Source organism: Oryctolagus cuniculus, chromosome 11 (genome assembly GCF_051225735.1).
Source record: "Oryctolagus cuniculus isolate XC-2025 breed Fujian yellow rabbit chromosome 11, ASM5122573v1, whole genome shotgun sequence".
Taxonomy (NCBI): Eukaryota; Metazoa; Chordata; class Mammalia; order Lagomorpha; family Leporidae; genus Oryctolagus; species Oryctolagus cuniculus.
The window spans coordinates 576,192-599,858 of record NC_142877.1 but is presented as its reverse complement, the minus strand read 5'-3'; the positions used below and the strand labels follow the sequence as shown (position 1 = coordinate 599,858).

The 23,667-nt window shown below is 68.2% G+C and overlaps 2 protein-coding genes and 1 long non-coding RNA gene across 12 annotated transcripts; 2 read left to right on the top strand and 1 right to left on the bottom strand.

The window, feature by feature from the left end:
• Positions 1-1,044: 1,044 nt before the first annotated feature.
• BIRC7 (baculoviral IAP repeat containing 7) lies at positions 1,045-4,838 on the top strand. Of its 2 annotated transcripts, none has more exons than XM_008253427.4 (7): positions 1,045-1,627; positions 2,562-2,661; positions 2,795-2,876; positions 2,956-3,001; positions 3,817-3,894; positions 4,073-4,276; positions 4,608-4,838. In XM_008253427.4, exons 1-6 carry the CDS (start codon positions 1,297-1,299, stop codon positions 4,270-4,272), a joined length of 837 nt encoding a protein of 278 aa, XP_008251649.1. In that variant the 5' UTR covers positions 1,045-1,296; the 3' UTR covers positions 4,273-4,276; positions 4,608-4,838. The 2 variants fall into 2 exon arrangements, with proteins under 2 accessions (XP_008251649.1, XP_008251650.1); XM_008253428.4 differs by having other exon boundaries at positions 1,158-1,627; positions 4,704-4,838.
• Positions 4,839-5,473: 635 nt separating this feature from the next.
• LOC149123291 (uncharacterized) lies at positions 5,474-11,669 on the bottom strand. 4 transcript variants are annotated; one of them, XR_016215689.1, is made up of 3 exons: positions 11,546-11,669; positions 9,708-9,784; positions 5,474-5,609 (listed from the first exon to the last, which is right to left on the bottom strand). It is a non-coding gene; the product is annotated as an uncharacterized LOC149123291 (long non-coding RNA). The 4 variants fall into 4 exon arrangements; XR_016215688.1 differs by having other exon boundaries at positions 5,500-5,630; XR_016215691.1 differs by lacking the exon at positions 11,546-11,669 and adding an exon at positions 10,775-10,885 and having other exon boundaries at positions 5,500-5,630.
• A 99-nt stretch (positions 11,670-11,768) lies between these two features.
• ARFGAP1 (ARF GTPase activating protein 1) lies at positions 11,769-22,486 on the top strand. Of its 6 annotated transcripts, XM_008253422.5 has the most exons (14): positions 11,769-11,922; positions 13,942-14,005; positions 14,264-14,373; positions 14,456-14,627; positions 14,971-15,071; positions 15,946-16,032; positions 16,322-16,418; positions 17,284-17,340; positions 17,859-17,891; positions 18,471-18,500; positions 19,021-19,077; positions 20,776-20,835; positions 21,384-21,451; positions 21,895-22,486. In XM_008253422.5, the coding sequence occupies exons 2-14, from the start codon at positions 13,946-13,948 to the stop codon at positions 22,196-22,198; spliced, it is 1,236 nt and encodes a 411-aa protein (XP_008251644.3). In that variant the 5' UTR covers positions 11,769-11,922; positions 13,942-13,945; the 3' UTR covers positions 22,199-22,486. The 6 variants fall into 6 exon arrangements, with proteins under 6 accessions (XP_008251644.3, XP_008251646.3, XP_008251647.3 ...); XM_008253424.5 differs by lacking the exon at positions 18,471-18,500; XM_008253425.5 differs by lacking the exon at positions 20,776-20,835 and having other exon boundaries at positions 21,390-21,451.
• The last annotated feature ends 1,181 nt before the right edge of the window (positions 22,487-23,667 follow it).

The following is a 23,667-nucleotide window of genomic DNA, read 5'->3' as shown; positions in this document are numbered from 1 at the left end:
CCAGGCTCCTTCATCCTGTTTGCAATGAGGAAAGCGGTTCCAGTTGCAGTGTCCAGCAGTGGCCTGGGAAGGAGGGGTCCAGGGCCCCTGTGCCTGCCCACTGTGGGGGTCCCTAGTCCAGAGGGCTCTGGGCAAACCTGGAGTTGGATGTGGCCCCCTCCTCGAAAACAGCTGACCCTGTCCTCCTGCCCACACAGCCAGGCGGCAGGCCCGGGGCGTGGGGGGGCACAAAGTGGGGCTGAAGCGGCCAAAAGAGTCTGGCACTGCCCTGAGGGTCCAGGCTGCTGGGAGGAGGGAGGCTCAGGAAGCCCCCAGCCACCCAGAGCCACATGTGGGGACCCTCTGTCTTATGTCCGCCCCACCCTGGGGCCCCCGCCAGGCCCTGGAGCCAGGAGGGGTGTGGCTGACACCCGACACCACCCAGCTGGCTCTGGGTCCTCAACAACAGAGGGTTGGGGTCTCAGGGGTCCCTGGCAGCCTGGGGCTGAGGGTCGATGCAACGAGAAGTGCTGGGGGCCCTGGGGAGGCCGAGGCCATGCTGAGTGTGGAGCAGAGCCACGCGGGTGAGTGTAGACACCTGGGCCAGGCCACGGAGGCAGGTGAAGTGGCAGAGTGGGGACCCCTTCTCAGCCCGCCTGGCTCCACTCTGAACCGGATCAAGCACAGCCCCCCAACCCCCAGCTTGTTGGGCCCTGAGCTGCTCCAACAGGGAGGGGCCGCCCCAGGGAGACAGACAGCACTGGGGTCGGCCCCAGGCTTCAGGTCTGGCTCTGTGCCAGTTCCTCCAGAAACCCAGAGCTTGCCCTGTGTGGTGCCCCCAGCGAGGGCGGGGGGACAGCTCAGGCCAGGACCTGCACAGGCCTGGGCAGCAGGGTGTCCCTGTGAGGGGACTGCCCCCCCCCCACCTGAGCTCTAAATTCTGCACGCAGAAGCTGCACCTGGCTCCTGCCCCAGGCCCTCTGGACCATGCCTCCGGGGGGTCTCCATGCCCTTTTCCGTGAGCCCCTCTGGGCCCCTGTGGAAGGGAGCAGAACCTGACCACTCCCCGCCACCGGCCTTGCCTCAGCCCTGCCGGGGCCCCATGACACGGCAGAGCATGTGACCCCGCTGCCGCCTGGCCCCTTCCAGAACACAGTGGGCCCCTGTGCGCTCCCCACGGGGCATCTGGGGCTGGACTGTCCCTACCCTCGTCAGCCAGCTGTTCAGAGCGAGTCCACCACCGTGTCCAGGGCTCAGGAGCCCCGAGGTGGGCAGGCTGGACGCATTCCAGGCCTGGCCAGAGCAGGTGTCTGCCCCATGGTCCCCGAAGACAGGGCCAAGTGCTGGAGCTGGGCAGCAGGCGAGGGCCCCGCCTGGGAGCCCCGGAAACCCCACGTTCCCTGGGGCCGTGTCCTGGCCCAGGACCCCCGGGGAGGCCACGACCAGGTGGACGGGCAGATCCTGGGCCAGCTGCGCACCCTGGCAGAGGAGGAAGAGGAGGAGGAGGGGGCTGGGGCCAGCTCGCCCCCGGGGGCCGCCTGCCCTGGCATGGGCTCCGAGGAGCTGCGGCTGGCCTCCTTCTATGACTGGCCCCTGACTGCGGGGGTGCGGCCCGAGCCGCTGGCCGCTGCCGGCTTCTTCCACACCGGTGAGTCTGGGGCTTCCTCCACACCGGTGAGTCTGGGGCTTCCTCCTGTGGGGCCTGGATGCTGTTCCACACCCCCACAGCAGGGTGGGCCCGGCAAGTGGGATCCTCTGTGGCCACATCTTGCGTCCTGCCTCTCTGGGAGCCACTGTGGGGACACTGGGCAGGGCTGGCATCGCGCGGGCCTGTCCCTTCCCCAGGCCTGTGTCCCAGAGCGGAGGGGGTGGCCCCCGGCCTGGTGGGAAGCCTCTGTCAGCTCTCCACACACAGCCGGGCTTCCAGTCCCCAAGGTGTCCCCGGCACCTGTTCTAGTCGCGGTTTGGGCTGGCTTGTCCTGTGGCTGGGGGGTTCCCAGCTCTGCCGGGCAGCAGGACCCCTGGGGGACCCCGTGGAGGCACCGCTGCTGTGGTCATTACCGCAGCGGGGGTGGGGCTCAGTCCTCACCTTCCCCTCACCTTCTTCCTTGCTGGGTAAGAGGCCCAACTGACGGGAGGCCGGATGCTGGGCGCTAGGTGGGCGGAGGTGGGGTGCGGGGGCGCCCCATGCTGGGAGGGGCCTATGGAGGCCCCACCTGTGGCCTCAGCCGCCCAGGGCACCTCACGCATGAGGGACAGACAAGGGGCCCAGCAGAGGCCAGGGCTGGGGAAGGGGAGGCCGGCACCCCCTGGCACTGGCCTGGCTGTGTCCTGCCCCTCTCTCCGGGAACCGGGGCAGACCCCACCTCACCCCGGCCCCCAAGCTCCTGGGCTGTGACGGCCCCTCTGAACAATGCGCATGCCAGCTCAGCGCTTTCCTGAACGTTCCATCAGTCACTGACCCGCGCCACTAGGCGCCCTCGGTGCTGTCCTGTCTCCCCCGCCCCGGCTCCCTGGCAGGAAGGACGCCCACCCTGAGGGGCGCACTGGGGCTGTGGGGCCAGCGTCTCTGCCGCCCCCAGGTCAGCAGGACAAGGTGAGGTGCTTCTTCTGCTACGGGGGTCTGCAGAGCTGGGAGCGAGGAGACGACCCCTGGACTGAACACGCCAAGTGGTTCCCCAGGTAACGGCCCCAGGGGCGGCCGCAGGTCTGACCCGGCTCCCACCTTGGGGGAGGAGGGTCTGGGCCAGGGCGGGGTCCACAGGTGGGGAGGGGCGGGGTCTCCGTCAGCCCCGCCCGCCATCCCCGGCCTCAGGTGCCAGTTCTTGCTTCGGTCGAAAGGAAGAGACTTTGTGCACAGCATCCAGGAGTCTGGCTCCCAGCTGCTCGGCCCCTGGGTGAGTCCCACCTCCTGTTGGGGTGCGGGTCCCCCCAATCCACCCGCCCCAACTCAAGGCACAGCTCTTCTCCTTCCAGGACCTGTGGGAAGAACCGGAAGACACAGCCCCCGCCAGCCCCTCTGGTGAGCACCGTGGTGTGAATCCCACCCTGCTCCCCGGGGCCACCACGAGCCCGTTGCCATGGTTGCCACGTGGGGAGCGGCCAGCAGCCAGGCCTGGAGTCACAGTAGCCGGCTTTCCTAGTCCCTGCCTGGGCCCCGGGCTGGGGCCGAAGGGTCTCCGGAAAACTCCAGAAACCCGGGCTGGGGTGGGGTCTCCAGGGTTCCTGCCTCTGCTGACGCAGTGCCCTGGGGCCCAGGCAACGCTCTGGGGTCCGAGGTGACCAGGTTCACGGCCCTCCCTGTGAGGCGGCGCCTCCGAGTGCAGGCCCCTCGGTGGGGGTGAGAGGGTCGGGCTCTGCCCTGTGCCTTCATGCCAGGAACCCCGGCCGGGTGCTGGTGGACACCAGCAGGCCACCTGCTTCTTTCCCATGACCCTGAGGCCCGGCGGCCCCCAGGGGTGGCCTGGAGCAGCTGATGTGGAGCCAGCGCCCACGCTGGGGGCTTTGGGTGGACACAGTGGGCGTGTCCCCCTTGCGGCGGATGGCCAGTCTGCTCCAGGAGGAGAGCTGGGCTGGGCAGCCAGGGCAGGGGCACGCCCGCCCCGGATGCTGCCTGCCTTCCCCTGGTTTCTCACCTTACCCGCCCCTTGGCACAGAGCCCAGCCCTGCCCGGGGGCTGCACGCCCGGAGCACCCTGGCCTCTGCATTCCACCAGGCGGTGATGAGTTCAGCCTGTGCCATGCTCACCTCCCCATCTCCTGGTCAGAACGGCCTTGAGGCGGCCGGGCCTGGCTTTCCCTGGGGCTGGGCCTTGAACACGTTCCCAACTGCCCACAGGTCCTGTGCACCAGGCCCCTGAGCTGCTCACACCCAGAACAGAGCCCTGGCTTGAAAGCGCCCGGGAACCAGGTGCAGGTAAGGACCCACCTGGGGGTGGGGGAGGGGGCTGTTGCATCCCAGGCCAGCGGCACGGGAGGGCAGACGGCACCTGGGGGGCTGGCAGGTGCCAGGCATCGGGGCCACAGGTCCCCCTGCCTTGGAGGCACCAGGTGAGCCCGGCCTGAGGGTGCCAGCGTGTTCTCGGGGCCCCCAGGAGCTGGGGCCGTGGCCATGGAGGAGCAGCTGCGGCGGCTGCAGGAGGAGAGGACGTGCAAGGTGTGCCTGGACCAGGCCGTGTCTGTCGTCTTTGTGCCGTGTGGACACCTGGTCTGCACCCAGTGCGCCCCCAACCTGCACCTGTGCCCCATCTGCCGGGCCCCTGTCCGCAGCTGTGTGCGCACCTTCCTGTCCTAGTGGGGTGAGTGTCCCAGCAGGCCCCCCTCATGTGACCGGGCACGGCCCTGGACGGATCCGTCACCTTCCCGCAGTGTTCCCACCCTGGCCTGGACCCCAGGCCTCAAAGCAGCCTGGCGGCCTCTGCCCCAGCGCCTCCCGGGTGACAGGACTGCAGCCAGGCCAAGGAGGGCGGCTTTGGGGCGGGACAGGGAGTGCAGGAGGGCTGGGGCCACAGGCTGGAGGAGAGGCCCCACGGGAAGGCGGGGACGGGCCCCCTGTCCCCGACAGGCAGCGTCACAGCCTCCCCTGGGCACTGAAGGCCGCGGCGCCCTCGCCGGCATCTGCCTCTCCAGGGACGAAGCTGCAGCTCCCCAGGAACCTGACGCTTCACTGCCTTCTGCGCCGCTGTGGGCTGCTGCCTGACACCTGCCCGTGTCCGCCTGTCCCAGGGTCTGCACCGGACAGCCGGGCCGGTGTCGCCCAGCACCCTCACTCCCGGCCTCAGCACAGGAAGCCACGGGGGCTTTTCCTTTCCCATTTGGATGCTTTGGGCGAAGAATAAAAGTGCCGGCTTCCCCAGGACAGCACCTGCAGTCTTTGTTCCAGGCGGTCGCTCCCACCACACCCCAACCCCGAAAGGTCCCCACACCTGCCCCACCCAGGCCACTTCCCGGGCTCCCGCTCACATCTGGGGAAGCCCACTTCCCTCCCCTCCTCCCCCCTGTTCTTTGTTTTTATTTATTTATTTTAAAAGATTTTATTTGGTGCCGGCACTTTGGCTCATTTGGTTAATCCTCCCCCTGCAGCACCGGCATCCCATATGGGCGCCAGGTTCTAGTCCCGGTTGTCCTCTTCCAGGCCAGCTCTCTGCTGTGGCCGGGAGTGCAGTGGAGGATGGCCCAGGTGCTTGGGCCCTGCACCCCATGGGAGACCAGGAGGAAGCTCCTGGCTCCTGGCTTCGCATCAGCGCAGCGCTGGCCATGGCGGCCATTTGGGGAGTGAACCATCAGAAGGAAGACCTTTCTCTCTGTCTCTCTCTCTCACTGTCTCTAACTCTACCTGTAAAATAAATTTAAAAAAATTTTTAAATTAAATTTAAAAAAATTTTTAAATTTTAAAAAAAGGTTTTATTTATTTGAAAGTCAGAATTACACACAGAGAGAGAGAGAGAGAGAGAAAGAGAGAGAGAGAGAGGTCTTCCATCCGATGGTTCACTCCCCAATTGGCTGCAACGGCCGGAGCTGTGCCGATCTGAAGACAGGAGCCAGGAGCTTCTTCCAGGTCTCCCACGTGGGTGCAGTGGTCCAAGGCCTTATGCCATCTTCTGCTTTCCCAGGCCACAGCAGAGAACTGGACTGGAAGTGAAGCAGCCAAGCCTAGAACCCGACACCCATGTGAGATGCCAGCGCTTCAGGCCAGGGCGTTAACCCACTTCGCCACAGTGCTGTCCCTGTCCCCCTTGTTCTTATCTTCCCACCAGTGCTCTAGGGACCCCCAGTGTGGACCGGCCTCTGAGTGCATTGTGGGCAGGCGGTGGGGGGAGGGGGCTGCAGGGCTGTGCACCTGCTGATTCTCCCCACCCTGGGCACAGCAGGCTCCCAGGTGGGCGGTGCCACCCACTTGTCACAACACCACTGCCCGGCCTGGGCGGCAGGGCGGTCGTGGAGAGAGGAGGTGCCCAGTGCTTGCAGGCCCACGGGGCTGGCCCCTGCCCTTCCAGCTGCCCTGCCTCAGCCTCACCCCAGCAGCAGTCTGCAGGGCCACTGGCCTCCCGGGCGCCATGGACCTGCTGTGGGGCCTGCCCTGCCGGGGGAGCGCTTCTCATCTCTCGCCTTCTCTCCCTTTTCTTTTTGGAAAAAGAAAATCATGATCTTGCAGCTGCCCCCAGCGCTGCCCTACCCCACTGCCCCTCGTGTCCAGACACTGCAAGCTGGGCAGGTGCCTCCAGCCAGGGAGGTCAGCCGTGTCCCCATGGAGGTCAGCCATGTTCCCAAGGAGGTCAGCCGTGTCCCCATGGAGGTCAGCCATGTCCCCTGGAGGTCAGCTGTGCCCCCATGGAGGTCAGCCGTGTCCCCAGGGAGGTCAGCCATGTTCCCAAGGAGGTCAGCCGTGCCCCCAGGGAGGTCAGCCGTGTCCCCATGGAGGTCAGCCGTGTCCCCAGAGGTGAGCCATGTCCCCAGGGAGGTCAGTCTTGTCCCCAGGGAGGTCAGCCGTGTCCCCCTGGAGGTGAGCTGTGCCCCCAGGGAGGTCAGCCGTGTCCCCTTGGAGGTGAGCTGTGCCCCCAGGGAGGTCAGCCGTGTCCCCAGAGGTCAGCCATGTCCCCATGGAGGTCAGCCGTGTCCCCTTGGAGGTCAGCCGTGTCCCCAGAGGTCAGCCGTGTCCCCCTGGAGGTCAGCCGTGTCCCCAGAGGTCAGCCATGTCCCCTTGGAGGTGAGCCGTGTCCCCTTGGAGGTCAGCCGTGTCCCCAGAGGTCAGCCGTGTCCCCTTGGAGGTCAGCCGTGTCCCCAGAGGTCAGCCGTGTCCCCATGGAGGTTAGTCATGCCCCCAGGGAGGTCAGCCGTGTCCCCCTGGAGGTGAGCCGTGTCCCCAGAGGTGAGCCGTGTCCCCAGAGGTGAGCTGTGTCCTCACGCCTGGGTCCTCTCATCGTTGTTGAGGATGGCGGTCACCCCACAGGCCTGTGGGGACAGAGTAGGGTCAGAGAGGCCCTGGGCTGGGGAAGGAAGGAGAGAACTTGGGCTTTCTGCCAAGTGAGGGCTGGACCCGGGTGGGCAGAGGTCTTGTCTGCAGGACCACAACCATCGGAGTGGGGTCTGGGCCACTGGCAGCCGGGGAAGGGTCTCACCCTGGGCCCCTCCGACCGCCCAGCCCCCACTGCAGATATGATCAAGCCTGAGGTCTGGCCAGCTCTGCCCACCAGGGTGGGGGCAGGCGACTGATGCCTGCCCTGGCCGGGGCCGTGCAGGCCCCTCCCCTCCCCAGGTCTGGATTTGCTGTGGCAGGCCTCAGCGGTGGCCCTTGGGCTGGCCATGAGTATGCGGGGGCCTTCACTTATGGACAGAGAGCAGGGAGCCTGCAGCACGCCGGCTGCACCGGTACAGCCCCAGGGCCACTGGAGGGGCAGGAAGTTGGCCTGAGAAAGGGCGGGAGGGAAGGTGGATGGTGGACAGAGGGACGGACAGACGGGTGGATGGAAGGCCACCCGGGAGGCCCCCAAGGCCTCGTGCAGTGTCCGTGCTGCAGGCCACGCTCACACAAGTTCGCCTGCCTGGATGAGCGGCCGGGGGCTTTCCGTGGTCATGGTAGAGAGAAACTGGATCAAATCCACCAAGGAAATCCACTGAAAGAAATTGACTCAGATACAATAAACCCAAGCCATGGGAGAGGGCAGCAGAATGGAGAGCAAGCCCCTTGGCCAAGGTCATGGCCGACACCACGTTGCCCAGTGGCTGAGAGAGCCCCAGGGGTCCCAGGTGCAGGACAGGCCTGAGGGCGCCCCACCCCACCCCCAGGCCACGTCCCACCGCAGAGGGGGTGCCAGCTGGGCGAAGCTCACGCGCTTCTGAGTCGTGGGCATGCGGCTCTGTGCTGCAGCTACCGGCAGGCACGGCTCCTTCGTCTCCCGGAGGGCCTGCTGCAGCCGAGGGCCAGCACGAGGGGCCGAGGGCCTGCAGCTGGGAGCTGTGGCTTGGGGTGCCATTTGGACATTGTGTGCACGGCCGCCTGACTCCTGGGACAGCGGCCCTGACCTCCGACTCCGTCCCCGACACCAGGGCACCCACCCGTCCTGCTCCTCCTTGGCAGGGCCGTGACGGGCACCCGAGTGTCCCCGGCGTCACGGTGCCAGTCCAAGGAAAGCTGAGAGGGGCTGCAGGCCCAAGAGGCCCGCGGCCAGCTGGCCGGAGTGGCCACGCCCTGCAGCAACTGTGGGGGCCATGGGGGCTGAGCCCTGGGGCCACAGTCCAGGGCCCCTCCTCGCTTCTCAGGCTCCAACACCTCTCTCTGCTGAAGGCAGCAGAGGCCTCTCGACACCACAGGGCAGCCACCGAGATTCCCTCCCAGCCCTGGCAGGAGCCATTCAGCCCCAGAGACTGGCAGTGTGCACGGAACTCCCTGGGTTGGACAATGGGGAGCCCAATGCGGCATCAGAGGGAGGGGGCAGCCCTGGCCCTCCTTGTGGCAAACACAGGAGGAGGAGCCCCCCGGGGCTGCGGTTCAGGCTGAGGCTGTCAGCAGGCCTGTGCAGCCCCCCGGCAGGGCTCGGGCCCCCTGTAGGGGCACAACGTTTCCAGGTGAAATCAGGAGACATTTCCAAGATCAGCCGTCTGGACGACTGGCGCCAGCGCTCAACCGGACCCCAGGCTGCAGGCGGGGAGGTCCACGCTCCCCCTCCCGAAAGAAGGGACAGGGCAGGAGCACAGCCAGGCCAGCCTCTCAGTCCTCGGAGGAAGGTTCCGGCTCCGGACCGCCACAGAGGCCGCCCTTCTAGTGAGGGCTGGCTGCGGGGGACACCCAGGCGCTTGCTCTGATTGGGCAGGGTCCTAGGAGATTCCTCGGGACGGGGCCACAGCGGCCACTCTTCCCCGTGGGCTCTTGCTCTGGACTCCATCCTCACCTGTGGGACCCTCAGAATCCTGGGCCCATCCGGGCAGAACCGCCTGCGGTCAGCATGACCCCTCCCTCCACCACCCACCTTTTCAGCTCTGCTGGCTTCCTTGTGGGGAATCTGCTCTCCCACACCATGAGGCCAACAGCGCCCCCTGGCGGCGGTGCGGACCCCAGGTGGCTGGGTCTGGAGGGAGCCGAGGGGGCGGTGGCTGGCCTGTCCTCCCAGGTCGCCCTCCAGCCTCACTTGCCGCTGGGCCCCCCTCGTTGTCCCTCAGAGCGGGTGTCCATGCTGACCGTGCAGAGCTGGCTGGGACCTGCCCTCTTGGGGGCTCCCACAGGCGGGCAGGGGCTTCCTGGAGGCTCACGCGGCTCGGGGCCCTTGGTTATCAAGGACACCACGGTGGGCCCTGTGCCTGCGGATGGGGCCCAGCTCCGTGCACCTTCCGTGTAAGCGCCCCCTCCCTTTCTGCCTTACAAAGGGGAGCGCGGGGGGCCCAGGCAGCACTCTCTGGTCCCTTCAACAAAACCCACAACCTTGCACCCCGACACCCACACCCTCAGCATCTCGCCTTCTTTGCCTCCAGCCCGAGGTCCCGGGCACTGGGTCCCATCTGAGTCTGCGAGCAGGAAGCGCTCTCAACTCCCCGCTTCTGGGAGCAGACCCCGGCTACACTGTAACGGCTGTGCTCCCGGCGTTACACTTGCCACCAGCCTCACCTGGAGAGGGCGGGAGCAAACCGGGCTCCTGCTCCAGCGAGCTCTCCCCTCCCCGGGGGCCCTGGGCAGGCGGCATGAGCCTTGCTCGAAGTGAGGAGGCAAAGGTGGGAACCGAGCCCCGTGCCACCCACCTCACAAACTGCTGCAGGCGCCCCCAAAGGGAGTCCACTCGGTGACACACAGCAAAGCAAGCCAGCTACGGCCTGGGCTGGGGAGAGAAGCAGGGCTTTGTTACAAAGTGCAGAGCGGGGAGCCGGGACCTAGCTCCTGCCTCCCCCTGAAGCCGGTCCCGCAGAGAGGCCTCTGGGGAATTCTGAGGGCAGAGTGGGCTCCGGTTGGTCGGGCGGGCGTACATGCAGCTGAGCTGGGAGGTATCTTTTGCCCCAAACCTCGAGTTCCTGCGAGGGAAGCCCCTTGAGCACAGACCAACGAGGATGTCACCCATAGGGGACATGAATGACCTCACGGGTCCAGCGATTGGGGACCTGTGGGGCCGGCCGCACCCCTCCCTCCACTCGCCGAGCTCACTTCTGTGAGTGGCTGGGGGAGACTAGACCAGGGTCTGGGCCCGGGCGCCAGGACAGCTGGCGGCAGGGAGACCTGGTGAGCTGAGCTGAGCTGCCCGGCCAAGCCTCTCCCCGCCCACGCTAGGGTTAGGGAACTTGCTGCCGAGGCCGCCTGGGGCTTGGTTTTGTGGCGACCTGGAGGCACAGCAGGGCTGCGGCAGGGGCGCGTGTGGTGCCCAGCCCCACAGACAGGGGCCCGTCCGCATGATGGCCGCTCCCCAGAGGGGACGTCGTGAGCCCCTGCTGCCCCTTCAGGGCAAGCAAGTCCAGGTGGGCACAGAGCCCGGGGGCGGGGCTGCCTCCGCACCCTCAGGGCTCTGCACCGGACAGGGGCCTGAGGGAGGGAGTGGGTCCTTTGGACTACGGACCCGCTGTCCCGTGCTGCTCCTTTGGAGGCACCACCGGCCTGGCATGGGGGAGGGGAGCCCCATTCCTCCTCTGACCAGGTAGGCCTGGATCCCCAGACCACACGGTCCCCTCCCGTCGGCCCCCTGTCACGGAACTTCCCTCTTTCATGGTCATCACAGGTGAGGTCAGGGACCCAGGCTGCCCAGGCAGGCAGCCCTGGGCCACTCTGTGGGACATATGATGCTGACCGTGGCCTCCTGCTGGGAGCCTCGCACCTGGCCCACCTGTTGGCGCGGTCTGATGACCCCCAGGACAGGGGAGGATGGCTACTTCCAATGGAGCCCCAGGGGTCTTGGCCACTGCCTGGAGGATGCTGAGGGCCTGCCTGGTCCACAGCCCCCTAAACACCTGTGGGAAAGGCCCTGGGGCGGAGATGGGCGTGGTGCTTGTCCAGGTGAGCTTACAGTCCCCAGGGAGACCCAGGGCTCCTGTGGGTGGGGCTCTGCCAGCTGACAGGAATAGAAAGTCGCCTCAAGGGGCCGGTGCCGAGGCGTAGCCGGTAAAGCCGACGCCTGCAACGCTGGCACCCGTGTGGGCATCAGTGCCGGTCCTGGCCGCTCCACTTCCAACCCAGCTCCCTGCTATGACCCGGGAAAGCAGCACACGATGCCCCAGGTGCTTGGGCCCTGCACCCACGTGGGAGACCGGGAGAAGCTCCGGGCTCCCGGCTCCAGCCTGGCCCAGCCGCTGTCATCTGGGGAGTGAAGCAGTGCAGGGAAGGTGATCTCTCCGGACCTCCGCCCTTTAAATCAGTACACCTGTCAGGTGAAAGGCGCCACCAGGAAGGTGCGCCCACAGAGCTCCATCCCGGGCGACAGCCACGCTGAGACCGGGTGGACACCAGCGGGCAGGCCACGCTCACGGCCAAGGTCATTGGCACTTGCCAGCCCTGAGTTTAACTCCTGCTGTAGGCGACGACGCCACCACACAGTCAAAAACAAAGCAAAAGCCATGGACAGCGAGAGGTCACCAAGCCCACAGCTTCCACCGCTCACCTGCCTGGGCCTGGAACCTGAGTGGCGTCCACTCCGCCCCACGGACCCGCGCAGGGCACCCGGGGACCCACCCGCTCTCCTCCTCCCGAGACCCCGACCCGCGGGGACACCCCGCTCACGGTGCCCGGGACCCGCCCCCGCGCAGCCCCGACCCTCCTCCCGCCCGGACCCCGGCGACCACAGGGAAGGTGCGTCTCCATGGCGACCGGCTGGGGTGGCGGCCGGAAGTCCCGCCCCGCCGCGCTGACAGCCTCCCGTGAGGCCTTGCAAAGCGCAACGTTGCCGGAAGCTGGTGGCCGCGGGGGGCGATCCGCGCGCGGTGCGGGTGGCGGAGCAAGCCTGTCCTGGACCCCAGCCCCGGCCGGCCTCTTCTCCAGGTGAGCGCGCGGCCCAGTTCCCTGGCGCGGGCTCCCGGCCCTGTCGGGCGACGTCGCTGTCGGGCGCGCGGGGCCTTCCCGGGCGGACCCCCGCACCCCTTCCCTCGCGAGCCTGAGTCCGCCCGCGGTTCCAGGGGCGCCGCCCGCCGCGGCTCTGCGTGGGCCCGGTGCCGGGCGGGGCGCAGCCTCCGAGGCCGCGGTCCGGCCGCAGGCGCCCGCGGAGTGGCAGCCGCCTTGCCGGCCCCCGCGTTGGTGCGGACGCTGGTGTTGCGGGAGAGAGGGCGGGGGCGGGCTCCTCACGCGGCCTTTCGCGTGCGTGGGCTTGCGGGCCAGGGCGGCGGGACGACCCTTCCCGAGCGGCTGGCGCGGTGCGGGGCTTCGGGGCGGCGGGGGCCGGGCTCGGGCGCGGGTCCTCGCCGCGTGCGGTGTTCCGAGCGAGACGGGCACCCGCGTTCTGCCCCGCAGGAGGGGACATCGGGGTCCTTGGACGCTCCGGAGAGTGGGCGGGGGCGGCGCGGAGGGCGCGGGGGCTGCGGACGTCGGCGTGGGCCCCGGGGGCCTCCCTGAGCCGAACGGGGCCTCGGCCGTGCGCGCGTCCCCGCCACAGCTCCCTGCGTTCCTGCGCAGGGCCGTTTGCACGTCGGTAACATCAGCCTGAGGATCGGCCGCTGTGGCGATTGCCCCAGCCCTGGCCTAGGACTTCCCTACCCCTCGCCCAGGCGCGCGCCCTCAAATGCGCCCCGGGCCCCCGTGCGGCCACTGTGACCGCAGACCTGGCGAGCGGTGCCAGCCCAGGCCCGGCAGGCAGGAGGGTGCGGGCTCCGCGCAGGAGGGTGCCCGGCGCAAGCTTGGTTTTCCCCCTTGGACCCCAGAATCCGGTGTCTGTTTCCTAACTTCACATGGCGTCAAGCTGGGTGCTGGTGCAGGGGTCAGGGGTCAGGCCGTCCTGAGCCAGAATGAAGTGGGCGGGTCCATCGTGGTTCTGTCTAAGCTGCATCTGGACAGGAAGTGGCACCTGCGGGCTGTCTGCTTGCTGGGTGCCGGTGTCCTCGCAGCCGGCGTTGCCGTGTGACTAGGAGGGGACACGGCAGGGGCCACACGGAGTGTGTGTGTGCAGGGGGCCTGAGGCCCAGGGGTGTGCGGGACCAGGCTGGGCTCACCTCACCATGGGTGCGCGGGACCAGGCCGGGCTCACCTCACCATGGGTGCGCGGGACCAGGCCGGGCTCACCTCACCAGGGGTGCGCGGGACCAGGCCGGGCTCACCTCACCAGGGGTGCGCGGGACCAGGCCGGGCTCACCTCACCAGGGGTGCGCGGGACCAGGCCGGGCTCACCTCACCAGGGGTGCGCGGGACCAGGCCGGGCTCACCTCACCACGGGTGCGCGGGACCAGGCCGGGCTCACCTCACCAGGGGTGCGCGGGACCAGGCCGGGCTCACCTCACCATGGGTGCGCGGGACCAGGGCTCCGCCCCTGCCTGCAGCTGGAAGCTTGGATTGTGTGAGTTTTCTGGTTGCGAGTCAATCGGCCACGCGCCGAAGCCAGTGCATCCTTAGGAAATGAGAAGTTTTTCTGCTGGACCTGGGCCTGGCTGCCACCGTCCCTGCTGGTGGTCACGGGGGTCCTGCTGCACCCAGAGGGAGCTCAGGGTGGCCCCTCGAGGACCTGCCCCAGACCCCCAGGCTGGCCTTTCCACACCGAAGGTCAGGGCATGCGGGAGCGGGGGGCTGTGCCCTTGCCAGGGGTCAGCGCGTGCTGGGGCGGGGGCTCCCCCGCTGACAAGACAGCTGTTTGTGAACCTCTCGCAGTCGTGGCGGGCCGTGGGGTTGAAGCAGAGGGACACGAGGACGCACCTGGCTCGGCCTGGCCTCGCTGCACGTGCACGTGGACGCCGGGTGGCCTGGGCAGCTCGCGGTGGGCCAGTGGCCTCGTGAAGGGGCAGGTGTGAAGTGTCGTGAGCCGATGGCTCACTTAGGGACCGCGTGTGGGTCTGTCACGGGGCCGTTCTGTCTCCACAGCGTCATGGCCAGCCCGAGGACCCGGAAAGTTCTGAAGGAGGTCAGGGTGCGGGACGAGAACAATGTGAGTCGGGGCCGCCTGCGGCTGCCGTGGGCCACGGCCCTCCTGTCGCCCGGGGCCGTCTGCCTGGCCTTCCTGCTGGACGCTTTCCCCTGGGGCTGCTCGCCCCTCGTGCTGGCTTCCTGGCAGGATCAGCGGCCACCCCGCCCAGGCTTGCCGTGCCGCCTGGGCCTCCCTCCTCCCCCGGGGTCCTTGTGTGTGGCGTCGGGCTCTCTGGCCTGCCCCGAGCCCCCGGCGAGCCGTGTGTGGCCCCCTCTGCAGGTCTGTTTTGAGTGTGGCGCTTTCAACCCGCAGTGGGTCAGTGTGACCTACGGCATCTGGATCTGCCTAGAGTGCTCGGGGAGACACCGCGGGCTGGGCGTGCACCTCAGGTCAGTGCCCGCCTGCACCCGTGTCTGGGGGGGCCGGGGCGGGGGGTTGGTAATGAGGCCAGTGCCCACCTCCGGCTTCCAGCTTCGTGCGCTCGGTCACGATGGACAAGTGGAAGGACCTGGAGCTGGAGAAGATGAAGGTGGGGGGCAACGCCAAGTTCCGGGAGTTCCTGGAGTCCCAGGCCGACTACGACCCCTGCTGGTCCCTGCAGGACAAGTACGAGAGCAGGGCCGCGGCCCTCTTCAGGGACAAGGCAAGTTCTCACGCGCCGGCCGTGGGGCTGGCGTGGCCCCTGCCCTGGCCAGGGCAGTGGGCGGCCTGGGGCCGCGATTGCAGGGGCGACGAGGAACTGCGGCGTGCGGTGCCGCCCCTCCTCTCGGGTCAGGACGTCGGAGGAGCGGTGGAGCCGTGGCGTAGTTCACGTGGGGTCCCTGTACTCTGGAGCTGGAGCTGCACCGTTCACCAAGCACGGCCAGACTGAGGCGGCCACGGCCCACGCTGGCCCACGCTGGCCCACGCTGGCCCACGCTGGGGCCTGGGGGAGGGTGGGGCGCGTGGAGGCGATGCACGCCCTGACCACCTGCGCTCCCCGTCAGGTGGCCACCCTGGCTGAAGGCAGAGCGTGGTCTCTGGAGTCGTCACCTGCCCAGAACTGGACCCCACCCCAGCCCAGGACGTCGTTGGCCACTGCCCACCGGTAGCTACGCCCCTAATCTTCCTGGCCCAGCCCCGGGCGCAGCTCAGGATCCCCGCGCGGCTGTGGTGCCCCCAAAATGCCCGAAGCAGGACGAGCCCTTAGCAAGCAGGGGCGCGAAATAAGTGGGGTGAGAGCAGCGTCTCCCCCTGCCCAGCGTGGGCGCCGCTCTCCCTCCCAGACAGACACTGCCCCCCTGCAGCCTGGGGAGCAGGGCTGTGTGTCGCCGGCACGCTGTCCCTCTGAGCGTCGCCGTCCTCCGGGGCGGCCCTGTGACCGCTGAGCTGACCCCAGAGTGGCTGTATCCCACGTCCCGCTGCGGGGAGCACCCTGTGTGGGGGCTGCAGTGGGCGCTGGGGCCACCCCTTCCTCTCTTCCCCTCTTCTCCTCTTCCCCGCCACACGCTGGTGCAGGGCTGCCGGGAAGCCAGCTCTGTGCTTTTTAAAAAGATTGAGAAGCAGAGCAACAGCGAAGGGAGACAGAGAGAGACCGTGGATCACTCTCCAGGTGGCCGCCTTGGCCAGGTCTGGGCAGGCTGACGCCAGGAGCCAGGAGCTCCGTCCGGGTCTCCCACACAGGTGCAGGGACTGGGTCACCCTCTAGATGGCCACCACGGCCAGGTCTGGGCAGGCTGACGCCAGGAGCCAGGAGCTCCGTCCAGGTCTCCCACACAGGTGCAGGGACTCGGGTAGTTGTGCCCTTTGACCCAGCAGCCGATGGGGTGCTGGCAGCACAGGTGCCGCAGTGCTGGGGCCCTCAGGCCCCTACAGCTGAGCCCAAGCAGCCTTTCAGACAGCTGGGGCCGGTGTGACCCGAGCCCCGTCGCCGTGCCCGTGGCCTTGCTGGGGCTGTCGGTGTCACTGGCTCTCGGTCGCAGGGCCTCCGGGCAGACTCAGAACGCGTCCGCGTCCGCAGACAAGGCCTTCGAGGACTGGCTGAACGACGACCTCGGCTCCTATCAGGGGTGAGGGCTCCCCGGCTGGGGGTCCCGTGGGCAGGGCCAGTTTCTCTGTGGAGGGTGCGGGGTTAGAGGTTGACTGGTGAGCCCTGGCCAGCCCAGGTTTGATTGGAGGGAGAGGGCCCTTCCCCTGGAATCTGCCCATCAGGGAGTCGCCGGGTGAACCGTCCTGGTGGCTGGGACCTTCTGGAGACGGACAGCACGGCTGTGGCTGTGGGCCCCTGCACTCCGTCGGGCGCAGGCGCGTCGGGGTCTGTGCCGCAGCCGCCGGGCTGACGTCAGCGCTCGCTTTCAGGGCCCAGGAGAATCGCTACGTGGGGTTTGGGAACACGGTGCCGCCCCAGAAGAGAGAGGACGACTTCCTCAACAGCGCCATGTCCTCGCTCTGCTCGGTGGGTGCCCGGCTGCAGCGCGGTGCGCGGCCCCTGCCCCGCCCCCAGTGCCGTCCAGCCAAGACACGGATCTGGGCTGGGGTTTCTTGTTCTTGAGGTTGATGTGTTTGACAGGCAGAGTGACAGCGAGGGGGGATAGAGCTGGAGGGCTCCTCCGGCTGCGCTGTCACTGCCAGGCCTGGTCAGGCTGATGCCCGTGCTGGTGCCGGCGACGCGGCGTCACCTTTGTTCCCTGAGGGCACTTTGCTTCTAAGACGGATTCTCACGCTCTGGTGACGCCTCTGAGGCCCACGGCAGCCACCGCGTGCAGCTGGCGCAGCCGTTCCTCGACGAGGGGAAGGCTTTTTTTTTTTTTTTTTTTTAATTTCTTTTTTATTTATTTGAAAGGCAGAGTTACAGAGAGAGTAAGGAGAGAGCGAGCGAGAGAGAGATCTTCCACTGGTTCACTCCCTAAATGGCTGCAAGGGCACGACTGGGCCAGGCCACAGCCAGGAGCCTCTTCCGGGTCTCCCACGTGGGCGCAGGGGCCCAAGCACTTGGGCCACCTTCCACTGCTTTCCCGGGCCACAGCAGAGAGCTGGATGGGAAGTGGAGCAGCGGGGACTGGAACAGGTGCCCACGTGGATGCTGGCATTGCAGGTGGTGGCTTTACCCACCGTGCCACAGTGCCGGCCCAGGGAGGGCTTTTTAGACTAACTCAAAGTGAGGTGCAGAGACGGGCTGCGGGCGGTGAGCAGGTGTGGTCCTCAGAGCCTCACGCGGGGCCTGGCGGTCACACGGGGTTGGGCGGTCATGCGGGGCCTGCCAGTCAGCGGGGTCGGGCGGTCACAGTGAGGCGGCCACCTTGCCATTCTGTGCCTCTCAGGGTTGGAGCAGTTTTACCACCGGAGCGAGCAAGTTCGCCTCAGCAGCTAAGGAGGGCGTAAGTACCTGGTGCCGTCTGGCCCTGGCCCTGGGAGCCGGGCTGTGTCGGGACCCCCGGGGCTCACCCCCCACGAGGGCCTCACGCCCCCAGCAGAGTGGCCTGCGGCGTTGGCAGCTGCAGCTGCAGGTGCAGTGTCTCCAAGGGTCCGAGACGAGCTGCCTGTGGCGGGGCAGACGTGGCTCACCTGGTGGACAGGCCGTGGGCTCCTGTGTCCCTGAGCCCCAGCCTCTGGCCCTTTCAGAACACGGAGGGGCTGGGTTTTCTCTCACGTCTGCCTGCTCCTGGGTGTGAAGGGGGGATTCGGTCGGGACAGACAGTGACACAGGAGATGAGTGGGTGGGCCCTGAGGGGAAGGCCCAGGGCGCTCGGCCGGCGCGGCCCTGGGAGCCGCTGCTGGTCGAGCTGTGAGAAGCCGGCCCTGGGACGGAGTCGTGGGAGCCCACTGGCAGGAAGCGCAGGCCAGGCCAGGCCAGGCCAGGCCCGGCCGGGACTCACCAGCCCTGTTTCCCTCGCAGGCTACAAAGTTCGGATCCCAGGCCAGTCAGAAGGTAACCGAGGAGCTCTGCCCTGGCGCGTGCTGAGGCCTCCTCACGGCGCCACCGCGTGCTCTGGGCGCTGCTGGTTCTTCCAGGGCCCCCCGCCAGCACTCGTAGCGGGGAGTCAGGGTGGGGTGGGCCCCCTCTGCCTCGGCAGGAGCCGCCTCCTCACCGAGCAGGCGAACGGGGCAGGGGGCTCTGCCCCTGGGGTGCAGCTCTGCTGCGGGTGGCGGTGGGGTCCACCATGGCCTTTCTGTTGGTTGGTGACCCCCGTGCGTGACACGTGGTCAGGGCTGGGGCCCAGGGCCCCCGCTGTCCCTGGGGGAGTCTCCAGGCCCTGCAGTTAGGCCGGTCCCTCACGGCCGCTGGCACAGCTCCTCAGGAGGGCTGTCTTCCCGCCATGCTGCCTCCCCGGGTGCTCGCCCAGGTCTGGAAGGCTGGAGCCGGGGGGAGGCCGGGACGCCCTGGCTCGGGGGGGTCTCAGTCCAGCCGAGGGCTGAGATCTGGAGGTGTTCCTGGGCGCTGTGGAAGCTGCGTGTAGCACCTCGCTCTCTCTCTCTCCTAACCTGCCTCCTCGCTGTCTGGGTCGAGTTTTGGGGTCACAGGCAGCAGCCAGAGCCGGTAAAGCCCTGTGCTCGGTGCACGCCGCGCGGTGCATGCTCTTGCCGGCCGCGGAGAATGGCTTCGTCCCCGCTGGCCGCCGAGATGGGGCTGCTGGGAGGTCTCCCTCCGCCCTTGGTGCCCACGGGGAGGTGGCCTGTGCTTCCTGTCCCCGTGACGTGGCTCTCCCTAGCAGCGTCTGCCGGAGCCCCGGCCTCTGTCCTCCCTTCTGTCTGGGTGGTCAGGGCCTGGGTCAGGGTGCTCTGGGAGCCCAGTGCGGCCGGTAGGGCGGGAGCGAGGTCAGTTCTGTCCTCAGGTCAGGGCGCCTGGGCCGCCCAGATGTGTCTGTGTAAGCTGAGCCGCCAGCAGCTGTGGGGACAAGCCCGGGGCCCCGCTGCTGTCATGGGGGCCCTTCCTGGGGCGGGCAGCAGCCACGTGCACGTGGGGTGGCCCCTGCTGCCCTCCTCTGTGGCCCTGGGCACGCCGGTCCCACTGCCACCCCCCGTGGGCACCCGTGAGCTCTGCGGCTTCCTTCCCACAGGCCTCTGAGTTGGGCCACAGCCTGAACGAGAACATTCTCCGACCAGCCCAGGAGAAGGTAACGGGGCTGCGGCCGCGGCCGGCGGCCTGTGGGGGAGGGGCGGGGGCTTCTGTGGCCAGGGGCCTCTGCATGAGCCGCCTCCAAGGTCCCGGGCGAGCGCTGGAACCCCTCAGGTCTGGAACTCCGAGACCAAAGTCCTGTAAAAGACGGCTGCTTACGCTTTGGGGTCCCGGTCGGGAGGGGTGGGCACAGCACCCTGGGCCACCCCAGTGGACAAGCAGGTGTTGCCGTGCGTGTCCCCGGCTGGGGCTGGGGCTGGGCGCTGGCGGCTCGTGGCTGAGGGACGTGGCCAAGTAACTCATGGCTGCGTGTGCTCAGGCCCCCACAGGGCCGAGCTCAGAGGTGGTCTCACCCCTCCAGGGGTCTTACAGGCAGGGGGCCGCCTCAGACAGGACCTCCAGCCCAGCTCCCAGGGAGACACTGGCCTCCAGGGTCAGTCACCACCGCCCGGGGGAGGCGCATCCTCCCCTCGTGCCCTCACGCACACGGGTCCCAGCCGTCCACGCACATGGCACAGGCTGTCCCAGCCGTCCACGCACACAGCACAGGCTGTCCCAGCTTCCATCATGCACACGGGCGCAGGCTGCCCTCACACACACGGGTCCCAGCTGTCCTCACGCACACGGCACAGGCTGCCCTCACACACATGGGTCCCAGCCGTCCGCGCACACGGCACAGGCTGTCCCAGCTTCCATCACGCACATGGCACAGACTGTCCCAGCCGTCCACGCACACAGGTCCCAGCCGTCCACACACACTGCACAGGCTGTCCCAGCTTCCATCACGCACACGACACAGGCTGTCCCAGCTGTCCACGCACACAGGTCCCAGCCGTCCATGCACACCGCACAGGCTGTCCCAGCTTCCATCATGCACACGGGTGCAGGCTGCCCTCACACACATGGGTCCCAGCCGTCCGCGCACACGGCACAGGCTGTCCCAGCTTCCATCAAGCACATGGCACAGGCTGTCCCAGCCGTCCACGCACACGGGTCCCAGCCGTCCACACACACGGCACAGGCTGTCCCAGCTGTCCACGCACACGGCGCAGGCTGTCCTCACACACACGGGTCCCAGCTGTCCACGCACACAGCGCAGGCTGTCCTCACACACACAGTGCAGGCTGTCCTCACGCACACTGGCATAGGCTGTCCTCACACACACAGCGCAGGCTGTCCTCACGCACACTGGCATAGGCTGTCCTCACACACACAGCGCAGGCTGTCCTCACGCACACTGGCATAGGCTGTCCTCACGCACACGGCGCAGGCTGTCCTCACACACACGGGTCCCAGCCGTCCACGCACACAGCGCAGGCTGTCCTCACGCACACAGCGCAGGCTGTCCTCACGCACACTGGCATAGGCTGTCCTCACGCACACGGCGCAGGCTGTGCCGGGTCCCAGCTGGCCGTCCTGCGCTCTCCGCTGCCCGGTGCTGGTGCCTGCAGCGCCTTCTCCCCCTCCTTGATCTTTTTCCCTCCCTGGGAGTTGTTTTGTTATTCCCGCTTTGAGGGTGTAGGTGGGGGTTTCGGGATCCTGATGTTGCCCTGAGGGAGCCACGGGCCCCTGCTGCCCCTCGTCTGTCACGATGGCGCAGGGCCCCTGGGGACGCGGTGTCCTGATGCTGGCATCGCTGCTGGCCCACAGCCCGCTCCTGGGCACCTGCTCCAACAGGGACGTTTGCTCCACGCAGGTGAAGGAGGGAAGGATTTTTGATGATGTGTCCAGTGGGGTCTCTCAGTTGGCGTCCAAGGTAGGGCAGCCCCGCCTGGCGTGGGCTCAGCCGAGCCAGTCTCCATATTCCGGGCGCCGCCCTGAGGGCAGGGCCGGCGGCCTCAGCCAGCTGCGGCGGGACCACCGTCCTCGAGGCGGTGCAGGGGGGCAGGGATGTGCCTGTTGCCTCTGGCTTGCGGAATATGGAGACAGCTTGGCCTGGCGGGGACTTGCCAGCCGCTAACCTGTCGCCTCCTCTGCCCTTGCTGCCGTGGCCTTTCCCGTGGTAAGTGCCCACACGCCTGCCACTGCTGCACGGCCTCGGGGTGGTCCTGGAGCTGCTGACTCGCAGGGAGGGCTCTGGGTGGGGCCTGCGCTGTCCCCTGCGTGTGGTGAGCCGGGCGCGAGGCGGCCCTGCCTGGGAGAGCTGTGTCTCCCGGCACGTGTGTGTGTTGTGTGTGACGTTTGACACCCTTACTTCTGAGTCTTGTCTGTGTCTTCGTGGGACCTTGCGATTGTCCATGCGTGTGCTTGCGTGGCACGTGCACCCGTGTGCTTGGAAGGGTCTGACCAGCCCCCCCCCTCCAGGTCCAGGGAGTCAGCAGCAAAGGCTGGAGGGACGTCACCACCTTCTTTTCTGGGAGAGCAGAGGAGAGGTAGGCGGCCCCCGGGCGCCCGGCCGAGGCTGTGGCTGGCGCACTCCCCCCGGCCTCGGGCAGCGGCTGCTCGGCGGCAGACGTTCCCCGTGGCGCAGGCGCGGCCCAGGGCGAGGGCAGGGCCGGGCCTCGCCCCTGCTGCCCCGAGTCACCGTCAGGGTTGGGGCTGGTGGGAAGGCCTGAGGGCTTCTGGGCTTTTCTGTCCTGATCCCCGTAAGAACCCAGCGTTGAGCGCTTTGCTGTCCGAGTGCCGTCCCCGGTGACAGACAGCGGCTGCGGAGGCCTCTGTCCCCTGCCTTCACCCTGTGTTCTGCCCCGGTGTTGGCGGCACAGCACCGCGGGGCGCTGGCCCCTGCTGGGTGGCGCAGGGCTGGGGGTGGGTGGGCCCAGAGCAGCCGGCTGTGAAGTTTTGCGGAAATCACCAGAGCTCCTGCCCCTCGCAGCTCCCAGAACAGCGGTGGGGACAGCGCGCAGGGCAGCGCCCTGGACCAGAGCTTCTGGGAGACCTTCGGCAGCCCCGAGCCCCCCAAGGCCAAGTCCCCGAGCAGCGACAGCTGGACCTGCGCCGACGCCTCGGCCGAGAAGCGGAGCTCGGACAGCTGGGACGTGTGGGGCTCGTCCGCCAGGAACAGCAACAGCGACGGCTGGGAGAGCGGCGAGGGCGCCAGCGGCGAGGGCAGGGCCAAGGCTGCCAAGAAGGCGGTGCCGGCCCCCGCCGAGGAGGACTGGGACAACCAGAACTGGTAGGGCGAGCCGCGGGCGCCCACCATTGTGCACTGTGCCCCGTCCTCCTCCTCCCCTTTGACCCCAGAACCGGTGACTGTCTGGGGGGACGCCGGGCTCGGCACCGCCTGCCTGGCATGGAGCGCCTCGGCGCGTGGGCAGGCGTCCGTGCATCCCCGCTGGACCCAGAGCGGCCCTTGGACTCCGTGGGGCTGGGCGCGAGGCCGTGTCACGGGCGGCCCCAGGGGCTGGGACCGCGGCCCGGGCAGCGTGTCAGCCGTGCTGGTGTCGTTGAAATGTTTTTAACTTTGAGAGTCTGCGCTCGCTCATCTTTCCTTCTGGAGAAAACCCTGGGGGCTTCAGAGGCGGGAAACCGAAAGCCACAGCGGCTGGCTCCCACCTCCCGTCCACTCCCCGCCAGGGGTTCCCCATCCGCCCTGTCCAGCCCCCAGCTTCACCCCACAAGCCCTCCCTGGCGGCTGCAGCCGGCTCTGTGCGCGGCCCCAGCACACCTGTCTGCACCTGCACTCAGCTGTCTCAGAAGCAAACCCAGGGCCAGGTGTGGGCGGGGCAACTGGCCTCTCCCTGTCCTGGGGTGGGAAGGGCCTGGAGGTGGAGACCGTCCCCGGGTCACCGCCCGCTCTCCCTGGAGTGCCACCCCCAGGGCAGGGGTCGTTGGCCAGGACTCCCTGCCAGCCTGGGCGTGTGGAGTCGAGACCCGCGAGTGCCCCTGCCGCACCTGAGCATGCGGCTCCCCCCCGTGGCCTTGTCCACACACGCTGGCCGCCCCAGGACCTGCCTGCTTGGCACAGGAGTGGCCGGTGGCAGCTGCTGTGGCGTCACTCGGTTGCCTGGCACCCACTTTGACCAGCAGTGGCTGTGCCGCCCACCCTGTGTGCTGAAGAGGTTTGGCCCACCTTGGGGCGGGGGCTGTAGCCCCCTGCAGAGGAGGGGGCCTGGGGCCCTGGCAGGGGTCCAGGCGGGAGTGGCCTCTGGGAGGGCGGGGGCTGGCTGAGCCCCGTGAGGACGGCTGTCCAGGGGGTGTGCTGGGCCTCCCGCTGCTGCCCCTCGCCAGCCCCTGGCTCCGCACGGCTGCCAGCGCTGGCCGTGTTCCAGGGAGCAGAGCCTCCTGGCCCATGCAAGTGTGGGTGCTGCACATGCTGAGCCTTTGTTCCCACAGCGAGGCCGCTGCGCTCCCAGCCTCACCTGCAGGGCTCAGACACGGCCCCTGCCGCAGAGGGCAGGCGGGGCTGCCAGGCTGTGTCCTGTGGGGGCCTGGCAGGACCTGGGCTGTGCCGGGACAGCACTGCGCGGCACACAGGAACACACAGACACCTGCCGAGCCCAGGGGCCCGTCACCAGCACAGGTGTACGTGGCGGGCGCAGCGCTGAGCCGGGCGGGGCAGGCCTGTGCGTCTGCGGAAGCCGAGTCGTGAGCCAGTGTCCTCGCCGCTCCGGCCGTCCCCATGTGGCAGGACCGCTGCCTCCCTGGC